The sequence below is a fragment of the Salvelinus fontinalis genome, chromosome 3 (genome assembly GCF_029448725.1).
Source record: "Salvelinus fontinalis isolate EN_2023a chromosome 3, ASM2944872v1, whole genome shotgun sequence".
Lineage (NCBI taxonomy): Eukaryota > Metazoa > Chordata > Actinopteri > Salmoniformes > Salmonidae > Salvelinus > Salvelinus fontinalis.
Window position 1 is genome coordinate 35,870,154 of NC_074667.1, and position 17,823 is coordinate 35,887,976.

A 17,823-nucleotide genomic window follows, 5' to 3' on the forward strand; every position below is an offset into this window, starting at 1 on the left:
AAAACTTGCACAAGACAGATCACAGAATTGTAAATTTTAAGAAATGTAGCCAATTTATTGATTACTAAATTTAGCTAACATTAGATAGTTAATCCAGAGATTCTGACCTTTGCCTCTATTGGCAGTCTTGTGCGGGTCATCATGGCATTTGTAGTTCTTTATGATATTCACATTAGCAGTTAATTAGCATTTCATTTTGGGGGGTAAATACTTGCGAATATATTGATAAAAGTCACCTGTCCTAGAGAGATTTACATGGTTATCAAAACATCACGCCATGGTAAGCCTACATGAAACACAGCCCTTATTTTAAGTGTTTCTAAAGTCCCCTATGGGAAAAATGAATGGAAGGCAGGTAATTATAAATAAATAATAAATAAACCATCAAAAGAAAAACTTGTTTATTATAGCCCACCCACTTGGTAAAAACTGTTTAAGTCAACTTTGTTTCCATGTGATTGATTTCAACAAAACAATATATTGTTATGATGTTGAATCAACCTGGAAAGCGGTTTGAATTTGAAAAAAGTCATTAACGTAGGGTAATTTCGTATTTTTTTACCCAACGTTTAACCTAAACCCAATGACAAGGTGACATTTTTGTTGATTTCACATTGAATTCACATTAGTTGACAACTCCAAAACTAGATGTTGAACTGACTTCTGTGCCCAGTGGGTAGGGGTTATATGATGTGCATATGATGTGAAATAGGCCTTGTGTGAAATCATTGTCAAAGCGAAAGAGATACTATTGCATGTAGGTCTAGATTATTTATGGTCCTCATAGAAATATCAAAACATTATTTTAACAACTCAGGAACAACAGGAATCGCTGACTCGCTGCATTTTCCTAATCAAGACACCTGCTGGTAACTCTTAACTGGTTACGACAGCTCATGAGGTCTTCTAAATATATTTAGACTAGGTGTGACTCTAATGACTAAAGAGGCTTCATGCATAGCTTTTATTTTTTACCCATAACAGTAGGAGTAAAATGTATCTATTCTCACCACATACAACCAATTTTCTACTCTGAGACGCTTTGTGAATACAGGCCCAGGCCGGTTGACCTACAGTGACACAGAATTTTCATCTCTCCATCTCAGATTGACAGTGTCAACAGGGAGTCACCCCCATCACCGAGCCCCTGGAGGACGGCCTGCTAATGATCATGAATATTTGATACCTCCTGACGAGGTGGCTAATTGTGTTTGTCGAAGATAAATGGCAAGCACCACGGAGGTCGGGCCATCACCTGTTGAGACACTTAACCTGAAGAATCGATGAGGAGATGGAAGAGAGAAACTGTGATAGAAGTGTGATATAGGTGTAGTGCTATTGCACTGTGTGTGATTAATGTTGTGCTCCTCAAAATCCTCAGCTTTTTCCTGAAGCTGTTTCAAGGACAACGGTTACCTCTCACTACGTTTGGGTAAAAGGCTGACCATAACTAAGGTCGGGATCAATTCCATTTCAATTGCCCCCATTAACTGAAATGTACACTACCGTTCAAAAGTTTTTGTCCATTAAAATTACATCAAATTGATCAGAAATACAATGTAGACATTGTTAATGTTGTAAATGACTATTGTAGCTGGAAACGGCAGATTTTTTATGGAATATCTACATAGGAGTACAGAGGCACATTATCAGCAACCATCACTCCTGTGTTCCAATGGCACGGTGTGTTAGCTAATCCAAGTTTATCATTTTAAAAGGCTAACTGATCATTAGAAAACCATTTTGAAATTGTGTTAGCACAGCTGAGAACTGTTGTCCTGATTAAAGAAGCAATAAAACTCAAGTCAACAGTGAAAAGGCGAATCCGGGATGCTGGCCTTCTAGGCAGAGTTGCAAAGGAAAAGACATATCTCAGACTGGCCAATAAAAATAAAAGATTAAGATGGGCAAAAGAACACAGACACTGGACAGAGGAACTCTGCCTAAAAGGCCAGCATCCCGGAGTCGCCTCTTCACTGTTGACGTTGAGACTGGTGTTTTGCGGGTACTATTTAATGAAGCTGCCAGTTGAGGACTTGTGAGGCGTCTGTTTCTCAAACTAGACACCCTAATGTACTTGTCCTCTTGCTCAGTTGTGCACCTGGGCCTCCCACTCCTCTTTCTATTCCGGTTAGAGACAGTTTGCGCTGTTCTGTGAAGGGTGTACTACACAGCTTTGTACGAGATCTTCAGATTCTTGGCAATATCTCACATGGAATAGCCTTCATTTCTCAGAACAAGAATAGACTGACGAGTTTCAGAAGAAAGTTATTTGTTTCTGGACATTTTAAGCCTGTAATCAAACCCACAAATGCTGATGCTCCAGATACTCAACTAGTCTAAAGAAGACCAGTTTTACATTTACATTTAAGTCATTTAGCAGACGCTCTTATCCAGAGCGACTTACAAATTGGAAAGTTCATACATATTGATCTTGGTCCACCCGTGGGAAATGAACCCACAACCCTGGCGTTGCAAGCGCCATGCTCTACCAACTGAGCCACACGGGACCTTTTATTGCTTCTTTAATCAGGACAACAGTTTTCAGCTGTGCTAATATAATTTCAAAAGGATTTTCTAATTATCAATTAGCATTTTAAAATGATAAACTTGGATTAGCTAACACAACGTGCCATTGGAACACAGGAGTGAGGGTTGCTGATAATGGGCCTCTGTACGCCTATGTAGATATTCCATAAATAAAAAAATCTACCGTTTCCAGCTACAATAGTCATTTACAACATTAACAATGTCTACACGGTTTTTCTGATCAATTTGATGTTATTTTAATGGACGAAAAATTTGCTTTTCTTTCAAAAACAAGGACATTTCTAAGTGACCCCAAACTTTTGAACGGTAGTGTATATTTTCCTCAATGGCATTCAATTAGAAACATTTGGAATTGGAATTGGATTTCCAGTTTACCTTCTGAATTGAAAACACAACTGGCATTCAAGTGTTTATCAAGTTGAATATAACCTGGCTATAGAAAGGGCTGATGTATGAACATTTAAAATGTCATACTGTACCAATATCAAAGCCAGAGTAACCTTTTTGTGAATAGCTTACATAGAATCATCATAATGAAACCTCAAAAGCTAGAAAGGTACATGTAAAAATGAACGCTCTCAATTAACCATGTGGTTTTAAGAGATAACAGAATCCCTAAAATATGCATTTTCTTTTCATCACCTATTTCCCACTCTATTGTTCTTTTCCCACCATACTACACTTTACCTAACTGTCCATCTCACTTCCCCCTCTCTCTATCCCTCGCTCTCCTTTGTCTCTTTCCCCTCCCCCACTGTCTTTCTCCATCTCTTATCATCGCTCCTTTATGATCTTGCTCTCTGCTTGGTTCATATCATTTAGGATGTACTACATAATGAGACACACACACGCACACGGATTCACGAATGCGTGCACAGACACAAATGCACATACACATATGTTGACATGTGCACAATTACACAGAGTTAGTGCTCCAGAAACACCTGACGGTGACAGGAAGGTTGTTATTGTCTCTGGTCTCAGATATGATTTACAAGATTCCTCTCTGACTAGACCAGTGTGAAAAAACAGCGTATATGAATTCATGCACAAGGTGATCAGATTCTTTCACCCATATGGTAATGACCACTTTCTGTATAGTTTCTATTCAGAGAACAAATACACAGGTAGATGGAAGAATGCGATTCAACTGACTCAAGTTGATTATATCTTTAACGTAATGGAGTGGAATACAGTGTTCATTGTGTGTTTCAGCTAAAACCCTGGGATTGCATGTGGGAGTGGTCCATCTAGACAATCCACTGTGGGCACTCTTGGTTCCATGAGCATGTCTCTCCAGTGATGTTGGATGAATGTCAGAATCTGCCTGCAGTCCAATGCCTTACACATCAGCACTTTCCAACCAGCAGAGCCTGGGTCCATACACGTGCACCACCACCATTACATCACTGCAAATAACATAGAGCTATAGCCAGCCGTTTCAAGGATATTCTTAGAACCATACTTGCTACACTTTGAAAATGAATTATCATCTAGGATAAAAGACTCCTCGACCTCCCATTTGAAACCCCCTTCCTAAGCTCTTCTTTATCTGCAGTCTTTTGGCTAAATGACAAAATGTGACCCCTTTAATATACATGTACAGTTAGAGGTTTGGAAGGAATATCATTCCCCAGTGCAGAGGTGGAATAATACACTTGACTGTAGATTTGTGATACGTTTAGGGCACTATACCCTTAGCTACATGGTTTTTGTCTTGCAGACTCCACAGTCCTCTCTTCATCTCTTATTTCCCTGCACAGTAAGTCCCCATCACGACACTCCTATAAATCAACTCCATGCAATGTTGTCATCTCCACTCTATTAATGGACCCACGTGCCTCCTTTCAAATGATACCACCAAGCCTAATTAAAAGTGTTCATGGGTCCTGTCTCATTTGATTCCCTCAATGGATCCCTATAATCACAGGACATGGTGCTGCAACAGAGACTGTTCCTATCTATAAAACTACAGCCCAAAGCTAGACTTAGCTTGGGCCTTTTTTATTTGGAGCTCTTTGACAAATAGCCAAATTCAAACAAAATGTATTTTGATTGACTCAAGAATACAGGACGTTGATTTTCTAGAATAACAGACATTTTCTACCATCACTAATAGATTGAATTAGACTTGTTTTTATACGTACAGTATTTCTTAACAATGTTTAAAATATTTTGCGCAAACAATAATCTTTGTTGATTAATTGTGATTGGATGTCATTATAAAAGGGCAAAGGTCATTAAATGCATTACCCAGGATGCACTTTACAACTGTATTTCACTTTATCTACTGGTAGCTTAGCGGTTAAGAGTGTTGTGCCAGTAACCGAAAGGTTGCTGGTTTGAATCCCCGAGCTGGCAAGGTTGAAAAATTGTCTGTTCTGCCCTTGAGCAAGGCAGTTAACCCCTAAACAACAACTGATCCCTGGGAGCCTATGACATTGATTAAGGCAGCCCCCCGTACCTCTCTGATCCAGAGGGGTTGGGTTAAATGTGGAAGCACATTTCGGTTGAATGCATTCAGTTGTGCAACAGACTAGGTATGTCATTGTTGCTCCCTAACATGTTGTACACCTCTTCACATTATTTGTGTTTTAATTTTTGCCTGTGATGAAATCCTGAAAAGGTTTGCGATGGATGAAAACCTTTCAGGAACGTTGGTGTCATACAGTAGTGTCAGGTTCAGACTGACATTGAATCAAATCACAACAATCAGATTAATATCAAAAGCACTTCTGTTAAAATCATGGTATGTACCTAAACTATTCATTTGTATCTGGTTCTTGGTGGTGAAACCACTGCCTGTTTTTCCCTGAAATTATCTACATGGAAACAACGTATGGAAAAATATGTATGTATGGAACAATGTATTGAACAACATGCATGTATGGAACAATGCATGGAACAACATGTATATATGGAACAATGTATGGAACGATATGTATGTATGGAACAATGTATGGAACAACATGTATGTATGGAAAAATGTATGGAACAACATGTGTACGGTCTAGTAAAAGACATAAACTGACACTAATGAGGAGTAAATTATAAAAATAAAGAAGGTAAGAAGCATACCCTAATTATGCTCCCAAACATTTAATGTAACCAACGTTTCGGCAGGCAGTGCATTCCTTCCTTTATTTATTTTTACAACATGTGTATGAAAAAATGTATTGGAACAAGCTGTATGTATGGAACAATGTATGGAACAAGATGTATGTACGGATCAATGTATGCAACAAAACAACAATGTGTTGCTTTCTGAAATGAGACTTTTGGCACCCTAATAGGGTCACAGTGGCAAAGTTTGAATTCAACCAAAATCCTTTTTAAACTCCTCAATAGAAGGAACCTGTATCACTGTCTGTTTTGGCTTCAGCTGGAACATGATGATGCAGAAACATGCCAACAAAGTTTAAGTTAAAAGGTTTGTATCCGCTTTAGTTATTGGGTTCCAGGAAAATGTAACAGTCTGCATTGAGCCAATATGTCATATTATTATTATTTAAAAATATATATATTTTACCAACCCAATTTCAATCTTGTCTAATCGCTGCAACTCTCCTACGGACTAAGAAGTGGCGAAGGTGGAGTCATGTGTCCTCCGAAACATAACCCGACTAACCACGCTCCTTAACACCCGCCAGCTTAACCCGGAAGCCAGCCGCACCTATGTGTCAGAGGAAAAACCGTTCAACTGGCGACCGGGGTCAGCCTGCAGGCACCCGGCCCGCCACTAGAAGTCGCTAGAGCGTGATGAGCCAAGTAAAGCCCCCCCGGCCAAACCCTTGCCTAACATGGGCGACGCTAGGCCAATTGTGCGCTGTCCAATGGGACTCCCGGCCACGGCTAGTTGTGGCACGGCCCAGGAATGACCCCGGATCTGTAGTAACGCCTCTAGCACTGAGATGCAGCGCCTTAGACTGCTGCGCCACTCGGGAGGCCCTGCCAATATGGGGTCTTTGGAGACAAAGGTTGGCTTGATCCAAACAGTTTGATCTTTGACCTGATAAAAGACATGCTTGTTTGCCATAGCCTAGTAGAGGGATACCTGAGCTTCCCTGCAGTGTGTGCTTATGTATAGACCTGAAATACAGTACATGCAAAGAACCAACTTATAAGCCTTGAAGAAACTTATAGAAATAACCCTGGAAACAATTGGAAGTCACAAGGAGCGGGGGAAGGGTAGCCTAGACTTGGATAGATAGGTGAAGTGCAGGGCTACGGTTCAGGACAGGGGAGCCTACCTGTTCGGGGCCCTGGAAACAGATCCGGCACTGCGGCGAGCGCATGCCACTGTCCAAGCTGCTTGTGAGCGACACAGCGTCCAGGTCTGCTTGGAGCTTCTGATCCTTCTCCTCGAATGCCATGCTGCGCGGCCGGGGATCGGTGCCATAGTACTCCTCCTCATCGTCCCGAGTAGAGCAGTCGAAGCGTGGCCACCCGCAGCCTCCTACCCCGAGCCCTCGCATGCTGCTCGTTCGCCTGTCTGTGTCTGTGTCTGAATCGGTCTCCCGTCTTGAGCCAGACCGCATGAAAACCAGCACTTTCAGTTCATTGAAAAACATACGGATCCGGTACTTAAACATCATGAACTAGCCCACATAGGCAAAATACAGCTGTAAGGTGTAATAGAAGCTATCAATAAAGGGAGTTGTGAATCCGGCAGTTAGTTTGCATGATTTGGGAGCCAAAAGGGGCTTCGTTAGAATTATTATTATTATTGCCAAGTGCGAGCCTATTTGGTTCAAGTAGCCTTCTCTAGCTATTGGCAATTGTATCAAAACAAAATATCAGCGGTGTCTATAAAAAGTATGGCTGCCGGGCACAAATCTTGGTCAATAGAAATCCAAATATGACAATGTAAATAGATTGTATCTCTCCTTGAAACATTTTCTCTGTTACCAGTTGTAGCCTATGATAGCCAATGCGGAAGTTTTTTAATGGATGGGCAGAGACTGTTTCTTTCGGGAGTCAACGGGTGCCAATACAAAACCATCACGATAGCTTTCAATGTGAGTGATTAGCATATCCAAACAGCAATAAGATGAACGGAATCCCCTCACGTTCATTTTCGACCCAGTCACTCATGGGACAATGCCAAAGCTTGAATTTAACGGGAGCTGTATTTAAGGGGAACCTTTAACATGGTTCTGAGCCAAAATGTGATATTCTATCGCAAGACGAGAGCGGAGCAAGATAGAGAGGGGTTCGGAGGAGCTTTGGAGTCTCAGGTATAATAGAACATTTTATGAATGCTATGGCATGAGTAATTCCACCGAGTCATTTTGGGGTGCTGCTTTCAGCTGTTTAGTCCATACAAAAAAAGGCCAATTGGAATTAAAACGAGATGGCAATCATCTCTCTTGTTTGTCCCTCAATGGCATGCTAGCCATCAGATCACCGTGTTTTTCTCTTCCCCTGTTTCCTGACCGTGTTTTTTCTGGCTGATAGAGAATAGACTACGTCCACACTGTTCCCCCTCCACACAAGTCCGAGAGACACTACTATCCAACGTGTTTGCATTTTAAACAGGATCGGACGAGACACCAAAAATGTGTAGAAAAACGCACATCACTTTGCCATTGAATTTCCATGCTGCTTTTTTATTCTTTCTGCAATGATTCCTGCACAACACAAACCAGGAACAACGAAGATGCCAGGGAAGAACCCCCCAGAATATGCGAACGAAGCAAAACGATTACTTCGCTACGCCAGTTAAACTTTGCCATCAAATAACGGGTTCGTTTACTACCAATAACTAATTACACCAGTTCAATTAATAACAATAAGACGCCAATTTACATGGTTGCGCTGAAATACTTGCTTCCGACAGCAGACGTGCCTCCATCGAAATCTGAGAACTGGAGGATCCTGCCATGGAAATGCATGCTAGCCGAATTGAAACACAGATGTGTTTATCTATATTGTTGTTGTCCACTCATTTTCTTATGATTATTCCTTCCTCCGTCTATCGGCAAAGGAAAAAAGCTCCACCGTTTTGCTGTGCGTTGGCAGAAGCCGCTGTCCGAGGTACTGATTTCCATGTGACGTTGCGGCCACGTGTTAGTCAGAGTATCCCGGGAAATCTAAACGGTGTATGGACAAGGACGGACATTAGTAGTCTGCCACTGCAATAGGGTGTGTCTTCTTTCAAATATCTCTCTCTTGTAACATGTGCCTATGCATCGTTTATTCAAAGCATTCTCAAACAAGTCTAGTTCTATCACCTAAACGGATACTAGGGTCTTGTCTTACATGGGTGTTGTAATGATGCACATTGCTTCACTGGCCACCCCACCACTGGGGTGTTCTTTCATGAAGTTCAGCCAGGTGGTACTTGATGCCACAAATAAAATGTTTAACATATTTCAAAGAACTCGGCCAAGCAGCATCAGACGACTGAATAGATGAATTATGCCATAACTGGATTAGAGTTTAATCACAGCCAGATGAAAACATTAGTCATAGAGATATGGACGCGAGGGTAAAGCCTTGTGTGTATTATGAGCACTGTCTGGCCCGGCCGGACACCTGCGGAGAGTCACGCTGGGTCGAACTCTCTAGGGGCCGCCACACATGCAGCAGCCTACGGAGCGCTGGATCACGTGCGCCTCGCATGTACACAGAAGATTTTCACTCAATAATAAATTAGCCGTAAAATAAATATTCTTCGGGATCGGTGTTCCTTCCACGGGATGGTTAAGCTAACGTAGGCTAATGCGATTAGCATGAGGTTGTAAGTAACAAGAACATTTCCCAGGACATAGACATATCTGATATTGGCAGAAAGCTTAAATTCTTGTTAATCTAACTGGACTGTCCAATTTACAGTAGCTATTACAGTGAAAGACTACCATGCTATTGTTTGAGGAGAGGGCACAATTGTGAACATGAAAAGTTATTAATAAACAAATTAGGCACATTTGGGCAGTCTTGATACAACATTTTGAAAAGAAATACATTGGTTCATTGGATCAGTCTAAAAGTTTGCACATACACTGCTGCCATCTAGTAGCCAACATCTAAATTTGACCTGGGCTGGAATAATACATTATGGCCTTTCTCTTGCAGTTTAAAGATAATGGTACAAAAAAAAGAACGGTTGATTTTTCTTTTACCAGAATTATTGTGTTATATTCTCCTATATTCCTTTCACATTTCCACAAACTTCAAAGTGTTTCCTTTCAAATGGTACCAATAATATGCATATCCTTGCTTCAGGGCCTGAGCTACAGGCAGTTAGATTTGGGTATGTCATTTTAGGCAAAAATTGAAAAAAAGGGGCGGATCCTTAAACTAGCCTACGGAAATAGGAAAGAAACAAACAAGTATAAGCTCATTGTTTAAAATAAATAATAATAATAATGCATTGAAAATATGGTCACATGACACATGATTTCCATGATCACATGACATGAAAAACTGTTTATCTCAGCAGCAGATCTGTTTCAAACAATTATCCATGAGAGATTTATGTTAGGCCTTTTTGTGTATTTCCTCTTACATTCACACTGAACAAAATATAAACACAACATGTAAAGTGTTGTTCCCATGTTTTCTGAGGTGAAATAAAAGATCTCAGAAATTTTCCATATGCACAAAAAGCTTATTTCTGTCAAATTTTGTGCACAAATTTATTTACATCCCTGTTAGTGATCATTTCTCCTTTGCCAGGATAATCCATCCACCTGACAGGTGTGGTGTATCAAGAAGCTGCTTAAACAGCATGATCATTACACAGGTGCACCTGGTGCTAGGGACAATAAAAGGTGACTCTAAAATGTGCCTTTTTTTCACACAACACAATGCCACAATTTGAATGCTGACTGCAGGAATGTCCAACAGAGACCATGTGTAACCATGACAAACCAGGTCCTCCACATCCAGCTTCTTCACCTGCAGGATGGTCTGAGATGAGCCACCTGGACAGCTGATGAAACTGTGGGTTTGCATAACCAAAGAATTTCTGCACAAACTGTCAGAAACCGTGTCAGGGAAACTCATCTGCGTGTTCATCGTCCTCACCAGGGTCTTGACCTGACTGCAGTTTGGCATTGTAACCGACTATAGTGGGCAAATGCTCACCTTCGATGGCCACAAACTGAATAATTCATCTATTCAGTCGTCTGATGCTGCTTGGCCGAGTTCTTTGAAATATGTTAAAATTTTTATTTGTGGCATCAAGTACCACCTGGCTGAACTTCATGAAAGAACACCCCAGTGGTGGGGTGGCCAGTGAAGCAATGTGCATCATTACAACACCCATGTAAGACAAGACCCTAGTATCCGTTTAGGTGATAGAACTAGACTTGTTTGAGAATGCTTTGAATAAACGATGCATAGGCACATGTTACAAGAGAGAGATATTTGAAAGAAGACACACCCTATTGCAGTGGCAGACTACTAATGTCCGTCCTTGTCCATACACCGTTTAGATTTCCCGGGATACTCTGACTAACACGTGGCCGCAACATCACATGGAAATCAGCACCTCGGAAATCTGTCCTTTGGTCTGATGAGTCCAAATTTGAGATTTTTGGTTCCAACCGCCGTGTCTTTGTAAGATGCAGAGTAGTTGAATGGATGATCTCCGCATGTGTGGTTCCTACTGTGAAGCATGGAGGAGGAGGTGTGATGGTGTGGGGGTGCTTTGCTGGTGACACTGTCTGTGATTTATTTTAAATTCAAGGCACTCTCAACCAGCATGGCTACCACATCATTCTGCAGCAATACGCCATCCCATCTGGTTTGCACTTAGTCCCACTATAATTTGTTTTTCAACAGGACAATGACCCAAAACACACCTCTAGGCTGTGTAAGGGCTATTTGACCAAGGAGAGTGATGGAGTGCTGGCCTCCACAATCACCCGACCTCAACCCAATTGAGATGGTTTGGGATGAGTTGGACCGCAGAGTGAAGGAAAAGCAGCCAACAAGTGCTCAGCACATGTGGGAACTCCTTCAAGACTGTTGGTAAAGCATTCCTCATGAAGCTGTTTGAGAATATGCCAAGAGTGTGCAAAGCTATCATCAAAGCAAAGGGTGGCTACTTTGAAGAATCTAAAATATAACATGTATTTTGATTTGTTTAAAACTTTTTTGGTTACTACATGATTCTATTTGTGTTATTTCATAGTGTTGATGTCTTCTCTATTATTCTACGATATAGAAAATAGTTAAAATAAAGAATAGCCCTTGAATGAGTAGATGTCCACATTTTTGACTGGTACTGTATAGGCAAAAATTAGCAGTCAGATTGTGCAGCACTGTGAATAGAATTGTAACCAGTAAAATTATCTGCTGACATATTAGTACTGAAATTAGATAATTTGTGTGGAGGACAAGAGCCACGAAAGGACAGCGAGGCCCAGATGTATGAAAGAAAAAGAGATTTAGGTCATGGAAAATTGACAACCACTGCTCTATCTGTCTGTACGAGTGTAAAAAAAAAAACACTGCTAGGCAGGACTGTGTCACATTTCATAAACTATCAATTTAAGAACATGATGTTTGGATACGCTCCATCAGTTCATGCTAACAGGCTAACATTGACTCCAACATGAATGCACTGACTGTAAGTCGCTATGGATAAGAGTGTCTGCTAAATTACTAAAATGTATATGTAAAACGTAATGTTCTGTGAAAAGGCCAGCAGGTTGTCCAGGCATGCTAACTCTGAGATTCTGTCAGTCTTAGAGACACTACTACAGCACACAATGTTAGCTAACTAAGAGGGAGATAACTACTGTAGGAGAAAGCAGAAGCAACTTAAGAGAGAAAGACGAGGGAAAGATAGTGTAGCATTCAAAGGTAGAGGGACAAAGAAAGAGGGTGGAAGAGGGCCATGGTTGTGTCACTGAGACATTAGCAATATGTGTCATTGGTTATCTACAGAGGGTTGAGCAGCTTTGTGACCATCAGTCTGAATAATACATCTACAAAAACCCATAAAGACAAAATACATACACACACCAACACACTAAAATACTCATAAAGACACACACACACACACACTGACACGGTACAAACACAGGTACACAAAAACAGACACTTAGACACTCAAACAAACACACACACACACATACACAGTGACCACCTCCGCTGGCTGAGCACAGTCTGTCTATGCACTCAGCCACGTCACCCACACCAAATGCACACGGATTGTGCTGGCAATGCATCTGGTTTAAACTAAGAGAACTCTCTCAGTTCAGCTGTCTAGCTTGTTTACCAGAAATATTACATTCACCAACACTTGTTTTCCCCTGGTCATTAAGTTCACATCCAATAATAATTTTCCCATTACACTGGGTCCTTACCAAGGTTATTATAGTAAAAGAAAACTGAAACGAAAACGAAAACTAATCATGAAAAAACTATTTAGTAAACTGAAATAAAATAATTAACAAACCCGTTTGAGAAACTAAAACTATACTGAAAGTATTATCTTTGGCTTCAAAATAAAATAAAAACCATAATAACATTTGTTCAGTTACAGTTTTTTTTTCACATAAAAAAATTATGGTTTTCAAGCTTTTGGGGTGGGGGTGTTCAAACTACTGAATCTTGTGGGTAAATGCTGCCAGGAGATGGCGCTTTTTCAAATAGGCCTAGTTTGTGCATCGCAATCACAAGCTATCACTAATAACAGGGGGGGAAATCGTCTAGATAGCGAATTTGATTATTCTTAAGTGTACAGATATACTATCTTAATTTGATCACTCTGTTGTGGCAGGGTATTTTCTTGCTAAGCAGGAAATGCAAACTTTAGGCTTCTAAAGTTTGTAATTTCGACTTTAACAATTCAGACTTGATTTGCACTAACGAAAAATGCATAAACCCTTACAAAAATGTACATCAAATATAATACACATAATAATTCCCATTTTCTGTTGCAGCAGGATTATTGTCCTGCTGTGAGAAACTGGTCAATTTAAGACTAAAATTAAATAGCATTGGATTGATGTAAACATGAGCAAAAGAGTTTTCTTCCACCATATTGTTGTTGCACCAGTCTCTGTGCTATTCATTTTAAATCCAAGTCACATTAAGATTGAATTTCAAAATAAAATCAAAAAACGAATAAAAATAAAAACTATAATAACCTTAGTCCTTACAAATCAATAATTAGCCCAACCACTTTGTCATTGGCTTCTGCTTTGAGATATTGCCATCAGAAACAGACAAATAGAGTGGTGGAATAATCTACTATAATAGTGACCGTGACACAAAATAGGATACAAGAGGTCGAGATTGCTCTTAATAAGGGTGTTTTCCCAACAACCCTGACCTATAAGAGTCTCCTTAAAAGTAGCCATTGCAAGGAAATCTTGGTCCCTCAAACATCGTGGAGATCTTTCTGATCGCTGCTCTAGTGGCCGACAGGCTGCAGGCTGTCTAGCCTCTGATAGCTCTCTGGTGGACAGATGGGCATCCCAACTCAGTAGCTCTACTGCTACCGTTAGTGCACCCAGCCATTCTGAGTGAAATATACCCGGCATATGCGCCCGCATCATGGGGAGGGTCCTGGCAGAGGGCCCTCTGGACGCACCAGACAGGATGGAGTCCTGCGTTCGTTTGCCTGAGAGCGTCCAACTTCACCATGGTGCTAAAAACTTACAGAGACAAGAGCTCGCCACCTTTCAAATGTAACCATTATAGGTGTTCGGACCCAACTGGGTGATGATGAACTAACTATATAATGGGACCATTCAGAAGCATAGTTAAGTACAAATAGAACAGCACTGAAGGTGCAGGATCCCCATTAGCCGACGCCATTGGCGAAAGCTCGTGTTCCTGAAGTCCGACACATAACAAAAAAAAGACATTACAGACAAAAGTACCTTACAATTGACATACAATTGAAACACTAACGTAGACATTACAGACATTATATATTATACACACACGCAGTACAATTCAAAAGTTTGGACAACCCTACTCATTCAAGGGTTTTTCTTTATTTTTCCTATTTTCTACATTGTAGAATAATAGTGAAGACATCAAAACTATGAAATAACACATATGGAATCAAGTAGTAACCGGAAAAGTGTGAAACAAATCAAAACATGTGTTATATTTTAGATTCTTCAAAGTAGCCCACCCTTTGCCTTGATGACAGCTTTGCACACTCTTGGCATTCTCTCAACCAGCTTCACCTGGAATGCTTTTCCAACAGTCTTGAAGGAATTCTCACGTATGCTGAGCACTTGTTGGCTGCTTTTCCTTCACTCTGTGGTCCAACTCATGCCAAACCATTTCAAATGGGTTGAGGTCAGGTGATTGTGGAGGCCAGATCATCTGATGCAGCACTCCATCACTCTCCTTCTTGGTCAAATAGCCCTTACACATCCTGGAGGTGTGTTTTGGGTCATTGTCCTGTTGAAAAACAAATTATAGTTCCACTAAGCACAAACCAGATGGGATGGCATATTGCTGCAGTAGCCATGCCGGTTAAGTGTGCCTTGATGTGTCTGTTACTCGAACTCTGCGAAGCATTTATTTGGGCTGCAATCTGATATGCAATTAACACATTTTTTTTTAACCTTTATTTAACTAGGCAGTCACTTAAGAACACATTCTTATTTACAATGACAACCTAGGAACAGTGGGTTAACTGCCTTGTTCTGGGGCAGAACGGCAGATTTTTACCTTGTCAGCTTGGGGATTAGATCTAACAACCTTTCGGTTACTGGCCCAACGCTCTAACCACTAGGCTACCTGCTGCCCCAAACTCAACTCTAATGAATTTATCCTATGCAGCAGATGTCACGCCCTGAACATAGTAAGCTGTTTTTTCTCTGTGCTGGTTGGGGCGTGATGATGACTTGGGTGGGTTATCTATGGTGGCCTGATATGGTTCCCAATCAGAGGCAGCTGTTTATCGTTGTCTCTGATTGGGGATCATATTTAGGCAGCCATTTCCCTTTTGTGTTTGTGTGATCTTGTCTATGTTTAGTTGCCTGTCTGCACTATTTGTATAGCTTCCTGTTTCGTTTGTTGATTTTGTAATGCGTTTCATTCATTAAAAGAGAATGTACGCATACCACACTGCGCCTTGGTCACACTCATACGACGATCATGACAGCAGAGGTAACTCTGGGTCTTCCTTTCCTGTGGCGGTCCTCTTGAGAGCCAGTTTCATCATAGCGCTTGATGGTTTTTGCGACTGCATTTCAAGAAACTTTCAAAGTTCTTGAAATGTTACATATTGACTGACCTTCATGTTTTAAATGATGAACTGTCGTTTCTCTTTGCTTATTTGAGCTGTTCTTGCCATAATATGGACTTGGTCTTTTACCAAATAGAGCTATCTTCTGTATACCTCCCTACCTTGTCACAACACAACTGATTAGCTCAAATGCATTAAGAAGGAAAGAAATTCCACAAATTAACTTAACAAGGCACACCTGTTAATTGAAATGCATTCCTGGTGATGCATGATGCAGTTGAGCATGCCAAGAGTGTGCAACGCTGTTATCAAGGCAAAGGGTGGCTACTTTGAAGAATCTTTAAAAAAAAATCTTTATTTGAAGCCCATAACCATGTGTATGAGGTGTATACATTTGTTTCAAAGTAGATTTGTTTAAGACTACCAAGAAACACTCTGTGTGACCCTGATTTAGCCCACTGCATTTAAGGGTTAATGGAGAAGCATACTGTACCTCCCTGCATCTTTGTCTACAGTATCACCAAAACTTCCAGCGCTGAATGAATGGCTTTAGGGGGGAGCTATTACAACTGATCAACTTCCCTGATGCTTTACTATTGGATAATCTGAGAAAATAAGTCCTTTTTATGAGTAAGAAGGAGGTGGATGAGAAGAGTAAGAATAACATAATGGGTGTGGTCCTTTCAGATGTCAATGTTATCAAAATAAAGAGAATAACTTAACGCTAACTGTCAATCAGGCCTATTGATGACATCAACTACCTATAAACTGTTAGGGAAAGGGAATATCTAGTCAGTTGTACAACTGAATGCATTCAACCGAGCAGTTGTTGTGGGAGTTAATTGCCTTGCTCAAGGGCAGAACGGCAGATTTTTCCACCTTGCTGCCTTGGGGATTCCAACAAGCAACTTTACGGTTACTGTCCAAACACTCTAACCGCTGTAACTAATCCATGGAAAATTGAATTAATTAATTAAAAGTTAAAGGAGAAGGACAGGCTACAATGACCAAGAGTCAACAGGTAGGCTGCTACTTAATATTCTGAATGGAGTTATGTGTAACTGTAGGATGAGAAAGCGCATGTACTGTAACCTCAATTAGCCTAGCTAGCTAACGTTAGCTAGTTCAACTATCTTCTCCCGGTTTGATGAAGTCAAGACAGGTACTACATAATCATATTTGATGATAAATAACCTAGCTATGGCAGCTATTAGTCTACTATTGCTCGAGTTGGCTTAGTTGGTTGGTGTCTCTCTAATCTCCATCCCTGCTCACCCTGTCACTACCTCATAGTACGGCCACTCCCCTGGCTGCTAGAGCGGCACCTCTATCCCTCCTCTCATACTTTATCAGTTCCCGGTTAAAAGTAGGTATAAAAATGCCTTTTCTTTTGCTTCCCTCACTTGCTTACCTCACTCTTCGGGTCCGTTCGGAACAGGTCTCTCTATTTAAAAAAAATATATACACTGCTCAAAAAAATAAAGGGAACACTTAAACAACACAATGTAACTCCAAGTCAATCACACTTCTGTGAAATCAAACTGTCCACTTAGGAAGCAACACTGATTGACAATAAATTTCACATGCTGTTGTGCAAATGGAATAGACAAAAGGTGGAAATTATAGGCAATTAGCAAGACACCCCCAATAAAAGAGTGATTCTGCAGGTGGTGACCACAGACCACTTCTCAGTTCCTATGCTTCCTGGCTGATGTTTTGGTCACTTTTGAATGCTGGCGGTGCTCTCACTCTAGTGGTAGCATGAGACGGAGTCTACAACCCACACAAGTGGCTCAGGTAGTGCAGTTCATCCAGGATGGCACATCAATGTGAGCTGTGGCAAGAAGGTTTGCTGTGTCTGTCAGCGTAGTGTCCAGAGCATGGAGGCGCTACCAGGAGACAGGCCAGTACATCAGGAGACGTGGAAGAGGCCGTAGGAGGGCAACAACCCAGCAGCAGGACCGCTACCTCCGCCTTTGTGCAATGAGTAGCACTGCCAAAGCCCTGCAAAATGACCTCCAGCAGGCCACAAATGTGCATGTGTCAGCATATGGTCTCACAAGGGCTCTGAGGATCTCATCTCGGTACCTAATGGCAGT

The 17,823-nt window shown here is 41.0% G+C and overlaps 1 protein-coding gene across 1 annotated transcript in view; it reads right to left on the reverse strand.

Annotated features, from left to right (window-relative positions):
* The window catches only part of LOC129846162 (E3 ubiquitin-protein ligase MARCHF9-like), a 30,070-nt gene extending 21,428 nt beyond the window's left edge, over positions 1–8,642 (reverse strand). The window contains exon 1 of the mRNA XM_055914121.1: positions 6,801–8,642. Coding sequence (XP_055770096.1) covers positions 6,801–7,145 — 345 coding nt within the window. The 5' untranslated portion in view covers positions 7,146–8,642. The remainder of the gene's footprint in view (positions 1–6,800) is intronic.
* Positions 8,643–17,823: the final 9,181 nt, after the last annotated feature.